This window comes from Schistocerca piceifrons, chromosome X, assembly GCF_021461385.2.
Source record: "Schistocerca piceifrons isolate TAMUIC-IGC-003096 chromosome X, iqSchPice1.1, whole genome shotgun sequence".
In the NCBI taxonomy this organism is placed as follows: Eukaryota; Metazoa; Arthropoda; class Insecta; order Orthoptera; family Acrididae; genus Schistocerca; species Schistocerca piceifrons.
The window spans coordinates 783,150,322-783,161,771 of NC_060149.1; the positions used below are offsets into that span (position 1 = coordinate 783,150,322).

General features: G+C 38.8%; 1 protein-coding gene across 2 annotated transcripts in view; it reads left to right on the forward strand.

Annotated features, from left to right (window-relative positions):
* The window catches only part of LOC124721104 (serine-rich adhesin for platelets-like), a 481,067-nt gene extending 472,378 nt beyond the window's left edge, over nucleotides 1-8,689 (forward strand). The window contains exons 19-20 of one of the 2 annotated variants that reach the window (XM_047245922.1): nucleotides 6,726-6,982; nucleotides 7,013-8,689. In XM_047245922.1, the coding sequence (XP_047101878.1) occupies nucleotides 6,726-6,982; nucleotides 7,013-7,852 (1,097 nt within the window). In that variant the 3' untranslated portion in view covers nucleotides 7,853-8,689. Of the gene's footprint in view, nucleotides 1-6,725 lie in introns of both variants that reach the window. The other variant, XM_047245921.1, reaches the window with a different exon arrangement.
* The last annotated feature ends 2,761 nt before the right edge of the window (nucleotides 8,690-11,450 follow it).

Below are 11,450 nucleotides of genomic sequence, written 5' to 3' on the forward strand. Positions count from 1 at the left end.
AAATTTCTACAACAGAAAAATGTCCAATTAATAAGATGCCAATTAAGGATCCTCCAACTGCTGCAGGGCAGCTTCTAGGCATGCAAACTTGCTAAGGTGAGCGCAACCCTGCACAATGTCAATTAGGGATGAAATGTTGACAACATCTTTTGTTAGCTACAAATCTTGACTTTTTCGTTAACTAGAAATCTCAAGGCCAGTAATGTGGCACATATTAACCCAACTGTCTTAACTTACATAAACCCGCAAACATTAAAGAACAAGTTTCACCACCTAAGCAGATGCACATGGGCTCCAGATAATTCCATCAAATGGTCCAACAGTTTAACAGTCAAAACCCATCACAATTTATATGGGACTTCTGCTCACCAGAGAAGGAAATTCAAACACCAACTCAGTCTCAGCAGCTCACACTGTACCTCCGCCCAACAGCAATGTTTCCACCAGCTGGCTTATCAGTCAAGAGTATGATTGTTGGCATTCAGGCCACAGTTGGGAGCATTTTTGAAATGGCTAAGTTTAACCATGGTGACACATGAGTAGTTTCCAAACTATACTGTATGTGGCAAAATGGTGCTATCCAAATCAAGAGCGGAGGCAACTATGGGGAACCATATGCCATAAATTTCAGGGGTGAATGTTTGGTGTGGAGATGTGTACTGGTGAATAGACATGCAACTGTTGAGCAACTGACCAGTACATCTGGTCATCTACTGAGTGGTGACAGGTGACCTTATCAGATGAACCACATTTTATGCTCTTTCAGAAAGATGGTAATTAGCTTATATGGCCCTGAGACAATTTTCTGTGGATGAGGAATTGTCTGAGAATGTTTTTGTAGCATTCCCTGGGTGATAACATCATTCTAGAAGACAAAGTGGATCAATACAAGTATGCGGATCATGTCCACTGCTACAGGTAGTGGCATTTACTGGCAGGACAGTGTGTTTCACACAATGCGCAGTGTACGTGTGTGATTTGAAGAGCACCAGCACAGGCTTACCATACTGTCCTGGCCATCAAACTTCCCCAGTTTAAACTCATCTGAGACACTGTGGGATCACCTTAAGCTGTTAGCAGTGCGGATCCTCTACCAAAAAACCTAGCACAGCTGGCTACCACGTGAGTTGATGTGGCTCCACATCCCTGTCTGTATCTACCAGAACCTCACTTCTTGCAGCAGTCCACACTGCAAAAGGTGGTTATTAAGGATTTTGACTGGTGGTCACATAAATGGGACTGGACCATGTAGTTTAATCGAGCATGGAACTACATGAAATAAGAGAATAATAACACTTCCTTGGAAAACCTGATAAGTGTATCTAATGACTAGTTAGTTATTTTCTGTTCTGTCGATCATATTTATGACAACTTGGTATGGTGCAGAATATATCAGCAGGTTTACATATAAGATACATTTTCTATGTGGAAACATAGCTACATGCTGGACATTTACGTAACTGGATTTATATTTTAACTTTAATCCTCAATAAAATTTATGAAATGTAACCCAACCACACACCCAGGTATTATATGAGGATTGGAACTTAAATAGTGGCAACTATTTATTCACAACCGATACAAAAGAGTTACATGTTTGCACCTGTTACTGTCCTTCAAAGTAGTCACCAGTGTTGTGTAGAACCCATTGCCAGTGATGTGTAATGCATAGTATACCATTATACCATTAGCAGAGCCTGTTCTGTTGATGGTGTGAACGGAGCGGTCTGTTGCCTGTCGAATCTCTGGAACAGTTCTGAAGCGAATGCCATGAAGTGGTTACCTCATCTTCGGAATCAAATCAAAGTCACAAAAACTTATGTCCGGGGAGTATGGTGGGTGGTACAGTACTTCCCAGTACCATCGACCGAACAGAGGAGCCACAGCTTGCACTGTATGCACCCATGCACTGTTGTGCAAAATGACGGGTGGGTTGCACAGAAAGCGTCGCCACTTCTTTTGCGAAGCTGGTTGCAGGTGATGCTCCAAAAATGAACAGTAATATGACTTAAGTCCTTGTGACTTTTCCAGAGATTCGACAGGCAGTAGACCGCTTCATTCGCACCACCAACAGAACATGCTCTGCTAATGATATACTACGCCTTACACATCGCTGGGAACGGGTTCTACACAACACGTGACTAATTTGAAGGACAATAACAGGTGCAAAGATAGATAAAATATATATATATATATATATATATATATATATATATATATAGCAATTATTAAGCCTTTATGTCACGTAACATGGCAAATAGAGACAGAACACAGATTATCTATCTTTGCACCTGTTATATATATATATATATATAGACACACACACACACACAAAATCAATTCTTCTGAATGCTGTATGTCTTGTTTCTTCTGTTGCTGTAGAGACTGGTCTTGATTACAATACTTACTTCTTACTTCTTCAAGAAAGAGCACTATTTCTGCTCTATCAGATTAAGACTGATGGTCATTTACATATAGCACTAACAGAGCAGTCCCAATATTGAACCCTGTATAACACGAGTAGTATTTTCATAAAATACAGGCTTTCATGACCAGTATTTAGCCCTTACACATCCTCCATACAGTCTTGATCTGTCCCCATACAGTTTCCATATTTTTGGACTTCTGAAGAAAGACATTCGTGGTTGTTGATATGTTATAGATCTACATCTACATATATACTCCACTAGCCACTAAGCGGTGTGTGGTGGAGGGCACAATTCGTGCCAAAGTCATATTTCCCCCCCTCTGTTCCACTCACAGATCGCACGAGGGAAAAACGACTGTCTGAATGCCTCAGTACGAGCTCTAATTTCCCTTATCTTTGAATGGTGATCATTGTGCGATTTGAAAGTTGGTGGTAATAATATATGCTCTACATCCTTGGTGGAGATCAAATTTCAGAATTTAGTGAGCAGCCCCTTCCATTTAGCGTGCCGCCTACCTGCAAGTGTGTCCCACTTCAAACTTTCTATGAGATTTGTAACACTCTTGCGATGGCTAAATGTATCAGTCATGAATCTTACCGCTCTTCTTTGGACCTTCTCAATCTCTTGAATCAGACCCAACTGGTAAGGGTCCCATACAGACAAACAGTACTCTAAGACTGGATGAACTAACATATTGTAAGCTATTTCCTTTGTTGAAGGACTGCATCGCTTCAGGATTCTACCAATAAACCGCAATCTAGAGTTCACCTGACCCATTACTCATGTAACCTGATCATTCCATTTAAGATCATTTCGAATAGTCACACCCAGATACCTGACGGATGTTACCGCTTCCAAAGACTGGGCATTTATTTTGTACTCATACATTAAAGGGGATTTTCACCTTGTTATACGCAGTAGGTTACACTTACTAATATTGAGAGATAACTGCCAGTCATTACACCATGCATTTATTTTCTGCAAATCCTCATTGATTTGTTCACAGCTTTGTGTGATACTAATTTCCTGTAGACTACAGCATCATCGGCAGTCTAATGTCGCTGTCAATACCATTAACCAGGTCATTTATGTAAATCATAAAAAGCAGTGGACCTATTAAGCTGCCCTGGGGCACACTTGAAGTTATGCTTTTTTCTGTTGAAGTCACCCCATTCAGGACGACATACTGCTCCCTGTCTGTTAGATGTAGAAGTACAGGCCTGCGTGCAGCCATGGTTTGATAGGCAATCACAAACATTTTTTCGTGAAGGCACTGAACGTCTTGTCTCACAGTGGGGTAAATGTATTAACAGTTTTGGTGATTATTTTTTAAATAATAAACAGTTCACTTTTTTCCATCTGGCTCATTTTCATTTGACTGCCCCTTAGACACCCAGATGAACTTGCTTATAGTATTTGAGCCTTAATCTCCCTCTAAAATTTTTACTGCTCACATTTCCCTCCATTATCGAATTGAAAATTCCTTGATGCCTCAGTATCTGTCCTATCAATCAATCTATCCTTCTAGTCAGGTTGTGCCATAAATTTCTTTTCTCCCCAGTTAGATTCAGTATCTCATCTTAAGTTATTTGATCTACCCGTCAAATTTTTAGCATTTTCTGTGTGTGTGTGTGTGTGTGTGTGTGTGTGTGTGTGTGTGTGTGTGTGTGTGTGTGATCTATTTTTAAATGTGTCTGTCTGCCACTCAACACCTCCTCTGTGTGGTAAGTAACTATGTCCTAATTTGTGTTGTTGTTATTCCATCCCAGATCTGTCCCTGCAAATGTTTTGCAGTTTAAAAATTGATTCTGAAATCTGTATCTTACCATTATGTAATCTGTCTTTAACGTTCCAGTGTCCCAAGTCTCTTCCACATATACTGCCATCATTCATGATTTTTAAACCAAGTTTTTGCAATGATTGAATCGTGCTTTGTGCAAAATTCTATAACTTATCTTCCCCTTTCCTTTCTGTCACTCCATCTACTCATATAATGTTTTCTTACCTGCCTTTTCCCACTACAGAATTGGAGTCCCTGTCACAATTATATATTGTCTCCTTTAATGAAATGAATAATTTCATTTATCTCATCATACATTCTTTCAATCTCTTCATCATTTGTGGAGCTAGTAAGCATATAAATTTGTACTACTGGCATCAGTGTTGAATTTGCGTCTATCGTGGCTGTAATAATGCCTTCATTATGTTGTTCATACTAATTCACTCACATTCCATTTTATTAGCTCTATTTCTCTGTTACCCCTGTTTCCTTATGTATTGATTAACCCATATTCACCTGACCAGAAATCCAGTTCCTCTTATCATCTCACTTCAGTAACACTCACTACATGTAACTACAACCTATTTGTTTCTCTCTTTAAGTTTCTGTAAACTACCTATTGGATTAAGGTATTTAGTATTCCATGCTACAATCCATAGAATAACAGATTTGTTTTTTCTGATTACAATGTCCTGTGTAGTCCCCACTGAAAGGGGGACTATTTAACATTCAGAATATTTTACTCAACAGGATGACATCATTGTCAGCTGCATATTGTTGGGAAAGCAGCAGATGTAATTTCCATTTGCTTTCAGCTGTTCACGGTACTAATGTAACAAGGCCATGTTGGTTAATGTTCCAAGACCAGATCAGTCATTCATGCAGACTGTTCTCCTTGCAACTACCGAAAAGGCTGCTGCCTCTAATCAGGAACCATAAGTTAGTCTGTCCTCCCCTCAGATACCCTACAAATGTGGTTACACCCATGGTACAGATTCCTGTATCATTGAGGCACACAAGCCATACCTCTGCAGCAGGGTTCATGGTTTGTAGGGGGAAAAGTATGGTGTAATAACCATAACTGTGCTGTTAAGCAGCTTGCTTTCACATTCTATATGTTGTCTGTTTATGCACCCACCTGGCACATCCTATTCCAGCCCTATCACAGGCATATCCTATCCAATAAGAGACAGTTCTACCTTTGAAACTGGACATAACATAACAGCTCTACTCTAAGTTCTGCACAGTCTTTTATGTAGATGTGATCATCAACCACATATTCACTCGTTGACCACTGGTGGACAAGAGCAGAGTTGTCCACACAGAGGTAAAATACACTGCTGAGCACAAAATGCTCTACTTCACAGGCTTCTTCACAATCCATGCCATTTGGATCCCCCCCCCCCCCCCCCTCCAACGTGCTGCATAGATGAGAATTGCCCTTACAATACATCCATCAATGCCTGCTAACCCTTGTCTCCCATTGCTGTACCTCCACTCAACTCATTCTGCATTAACACCTTAATCTCTACAGTTCCCCTATTTGTCAATTCTGTCTTCTACTACCAAGTTCATTTCTTCACAACATTATGTGTCACACAAAACCTTCAATGCTGCCACCAGAGAGAGCATGGCAGTGCCACATTTCTGTCCTGTACACTTGCTGCCTCTTCATCACAACCATCAGCCAACCTTCTCTCCAACCCTTCCTCCCCCTTCCCACTCATTTCACTTTTTACCATCTTCATCTGATACAAACCTTCACCCCAGCTGAGCTTCCACCTTCCAGTCCTAGTTCAGTGTAAGCCTGCAGGTGTATCTGTGTGTATTTGTGTTCTGTACTAGTTAGCTCTGAATAATTACACAGCCAAAAGCTGAGCACCATTTTCAGTCCCATCAATGTGCCTATCAACCACTTAACGTATCAGCTGCACAGTGAGTTTGTTACCTTCACTCCATCCATTTTTTATCAACCTATACATTAAGTGTAAGAATGTGGAAATTGTCCATGCAGATAGGAACCTGTTGCCTGAGGATTTGTCTGATCGGCCACTTAATGACGCTCAAATATGTATTTTAGGGTTGATGGGCAGCACATTTGAAAACCAAGATATCAACTGGAATCTGTCACGATATTCAGATGGTTTTGCCTCATCCATTGTGTTTCAAGATCTGTTGGGGTACATTATTTCTAAGGCAGTCAGCTTATTTTATGAGCTGTTTTTTTTATACAATGTTGTTCTCTTCTAGTATTCCACATACAGTTATTTTATTCTTGGTGCTATATATCATATGTGAGAAGTGTACAGTCCTCTTATATTGCTATTGTATAAAGAACCATTGTCCATAAAACACTGTCTGAACTCTCAAGTAACATTACATGTATTTGTAGAAAATTTATATTTATAATTCTCCAATAATACAGTTCCAAGATCTAATATTAACAATCAACATTTATTGCTTTAGCTTAAAAGTTTCCTCACATTTTACTTTTTCTACTTTTTCTTTCTTTTTAGGTCTCTCAAAGGCTACAGAGAACAGGAAACCTTCTCCCTTCATTTTGTCTGGAAGAACAACACTCGCCTCACTGGCAGCTCAAAGAGCGACGCTGTCACTCCCGACGACTCCAATCCAGTCCAGTTCCGTTACAACTGCCCCGAGAACAGTCAACATTCAGCAGCAGCAATATGATGCTGGTAGTGAACTTCCAGTTACCAAGGCAACAGGCCAGTTGGACTCAGTATTAGGTCCAAGAGCTATATTTCCACAAGAAAGTGGAATAATTCATCCTGAACAGGATCACAGTCTCTTAGCTGGTCAGATAATGGGTGAAAGTGATGAACAGGGAGACTACAGCTCAAAAGAGCTGTCTTCACTATCTGATTTATCTGCTCCAACTGCGAGTACTGTACGAGTGCCAACAACTAAGTATTCAGAGAACAGTTATGCAGAATCCCCTAGAGTTGCTGCCATTACAGAAACTCCATCACAGTTGCCACAAGTACTTAGTACACTGAGTGATGATGTGACAGAATCTGGTTTATTATATCGAAGCCAACAGTTCAGTGAATATCCAGCTACATCAGGCGGTGAAAAAACGAAGTCGAGCTATTTCACAACAGAAAGACCGAGGACGAGCATTTTGCTCAGATCAAGAAACAGAGGTGGAGGTAAATTACCTTTCAGATCACAGGAGACTACTAACACTGAACCAGCACGAACGACTACTGTCTCACCAAAACGAGGTTCAAGTGTCACTGCATCTGTTTCCCCATCGAGTAAGGAAACACAAACAAGAACACGAGGTAAACCGTTCTCAAAGATCAGTCGATCGAAAGCTCAATCAGCACAGAGGACCAGTACACATTCCATTATTGATTATGAGTATTATGACGATGACGAAAGTGCTATTTTAGATGTGGCTCCACTTTCAGAGAAGGTGAAAATCCACAGTGACGGATATATAGAATGCTTAGATCAAGGCAATTTTCCACATCCTTTCTCGTGTAAAAAATTCATTTCCTGTGCAAAGATGGAGAATGGAGAATTACTGGGTTGGGAATACACATGTCCGAGACAACTGTCATTTGATCCAATTGGTGGCATATGTAACTGGTCTGCAGGCCTTGGATGCAAAGAGTAGAGTACCTCAGTGCACTGCCTCTGAGAAACAGTACAAGATTTCGTCACATGTAATTCTTGTGTTTTAGAATTACTAGATGGAACAATATATGGGTCAATGCAACAGTTTTGTGGTTGTGTGATAATACTGTGCAATCAGGTGTTACTACTTGATTCTAAGAGAGTGCTGACTGACATTTATGACTGATTTGTATGCACAATGTTAAAGGTGGGGAGTGAATGGAAGAGATGTGCAAGACAGTTGTGAGTTGTTATTTTTTTGTAGGTGGCCCTGTATGATTTCACTTCTGTGAGTGAAAAAGACACTATATGCCTGAAAAGCACCAACTGACCTGTAATTATAGATGAGCAATGTAAAGGGTTATTTTATTTGTATGATTGTGTGTGACTAATGAATTGAAAAAGAATTTCTCATTGTTATGAGATCTGCTGATATTGTAGATTAAGTGACAATATACCTTTGTCTTAACATTGTTGTATGTCAGATGATTTGAGCATGTGAAGTGATGAATGATACTATTTTTGAATGAATGAAAAAATTGCTGTTGTTAAGATGTTGTGACCAAATATGATTGTTGACACCAAATGATAACTGAAACAAATAGCTCCTGAAATTTGGAAAACCACCTGACTACAGTAACAAACAATATTTTCAGTCTTGTATTTCTGTTATCTTAATTGGTATAAGCAAATCAATGTCTCTAGTGGACAAAGATTACTTGTGTTCAGAATTAAACAAGATGAGGAAGAAATGTTAGACTTGTGATCAAACAGTGTTGATCTTTCATATCTTAAAGCTTCTGTAAAACCCCTGAAATGAGTCAATAAATTTATTTAAACACAGAAAAAATGTGGAAATACAGAAAGTTCTTTATTTAAGAATAACCACTATGGTAATTTTCTCATTCCATATATCTAGGTGTGATCGAGAGAGTCATGCTACTGACTGAAGTACAAGCAACAAGAAATAGTGAAAAAGGTTTACATTTTTCATAAAGATGTGAAGTCTCCAGAATGAGCGACGCAAGAGCACATCCGCTAGCTGTAGTTCCAGCTGTTTACAGATTTCCTAAATTTATGATCTCGTTAAATATTCACCAGAAATATAACAATATTTTAACTGCATCGTACTCCACAGCCACCATGTATGGTTTAAATGATAAAATTCTGCCACAGCAGCTGTCATTGAATGGATTAACATAGCCCTTTATTTTTCTTTCATTCAAATGGTTTTATGGCCAACCAAATTATGGTTTTTCCTGATTCCTCTAAATTGCTTAAGGTTAATACCTGGATGGTTCAATTGAAAGGGCACAGCGAGTTGTCTTCCTCATTCCCATTTCTAATTACATATACATTGATGGGACATTAAACCCTAGTATTTCTTTTCCTTCCCAATTCTTCCCTCATCCAAGGTTGTGTTCTGTCTCTGATGCCCTCACTGTTGCTGTTATGTTAAACCCTAACCTTCCTTCCTCCGAGAAAAGCCTTGTTTGAAACTAACTTCACAGTCAGAACTGCACACTAATGAAAGAAAAAAAAGAGAGATTTTAATCCTTCCAAATGTCAGCCAGTGGTACAATGTTATCATTCTTAAAGTTTAATATTTTTCTATTTGTAGCTAATGATAATACAAACAATAAAGGTTAACTCCAGCACACCCAGACTGTGGACACACTTCAGTAATGATCACTGTAGATAAGACTTTAAATGTATTTCACGCAGTCACATGAAAGTGAGCAGTTAGAAAGCTATTATAAAGGCACAATAAAAGTTGTACATGTCATGGCATTGAATGAAAGATGCTATTCATCTGTGTTTGTAGGGTATTCCCAGCCAGACCATGTGCTACAACTGATTCTCTAGTAGTTGATGGCTGCAGATTACTGTTGGACTAGATGCCATGTGACCAAATCCAATGTGTGTTACACTGTGGACTCAGATTAGAGTGTACAGTTTGTTTAAGTACAATACACTGAAATTACTCGACATTATGAAATATTATGATAATAGTTGTGCCACTATTAATTGTGAAATAACTGAAACATTCATTTTAAGAAGTTCTGGAAAGAAATCCTGCAGTGGAGTAAAAACAGTTTTAACTTCCAACACATTACTGGTAAGACATTTAATTTGTTCCAGCAATTTCTTGGATAGAGTTGTACCTATCTGTCAGATTCCTTTCTGTTCTAATGGCTGTACTTTTGTACTAAAATATGAAGTTGTTCTAGGGATTCTTTTTTGGTCATAGTATTAGATTGTGCAATATACCTTTTATGAAAATAAGAGAGACTGAGTAATTGCACACTGTTTGATTTCCTACCCCCTTTATCATCGTATCTGTACAACACTGACAGTATCTTCATAAAAGCGCAAGTGTTGATGGTATTTGTTGTATTGTTTGAAACCAAGCATGTTCCGTTCACTCATGGTGTTAGCTGTTGACAGCAGTAATGTCAGTTTTACTCTTGCCCCTCAAGCTAGCATTCAGTACTACTCTGTTTGTCTTGGGTTTGTTTTACTGGCAGTGTTAATGGTGTATTAATAGTGATAAACAACAGTATGGGTAAGTTTACTGAGGAAGATTTGGTCAATATGCACTTCATGTGTGGGTTCTTAAATGCAAAAAAATTGCAGCACAATGACGCCATGCTGAGCTGTTCTCACTGTGACAGTAAGCGTATCACAGTAATTTTGAATCTGTACATAGGTGCCATTACTCTGTTGTTTACATAGGATGTTTTGGTAATTGACAGTTATGTCAATTTTCTGTTGCTAAGGTATTTTCATAGAAACAAAGGTAATTGGGCAATAAAATCAATAAATGATAATTACTGCATAATAATGTTTAGTGAGACAGTGGAGATCATGGTCGCTTACACCAAAATACTCAAAAAATATTCCTGAGGAGCGTCTGAAATTTTTTTGCTTGGAGTTGGGTTGATTTGGGGGGAGGAGACCAAACTGCGAGGTCATCGGTCTCATTGGACAGGGAAGGATGGGGAAGTAAGTTGGCTGTTCCCTTTCAAAGGAACCATCCTGGTATTTGCCTGAGGCGATTTAGGGAAATAATGGAAAACCTAAATCAGGATGGCTGGACGCAGTATTGAAGTGTCGTCCTCCCGAATGTGAGTCCAGTGTGCTAACCACTGCACCACCTCGCTCGGTAGGTTGGAGTTTGGCTTGACATTATGTATTGTGAAATGACTGTCAAAATATAAAGTTTTTTGAATATGTTCTAGAGCTAACAGCAAATACAATTCATGTAACACAGTTCTGTATTAAGAAAATATCATTCCTGTAAAATGAGTTCCCCCAGACCATAATTCTATATCTTGTTAGCATATCTAAATGTGCAGGATAATCTAGTTTCTTCATTTTCAGATCTCATATTTCCTAAATCTTGAGTACTACATACTGTATGTAGCTGAACCAAAATGCTTAATTCATTCTAGTGTACAGCTTTTCAATAAATTGTTTTCTGTGTAGTTGTGTTCACAGTCCTTTAGTATTCCAGAAATATCATTTTTAAAATTTTCCATTAAAGTTCGTCATTTTGAACAGGAAAAAAATTATTTTTCAATGTAAAATTTTTATTT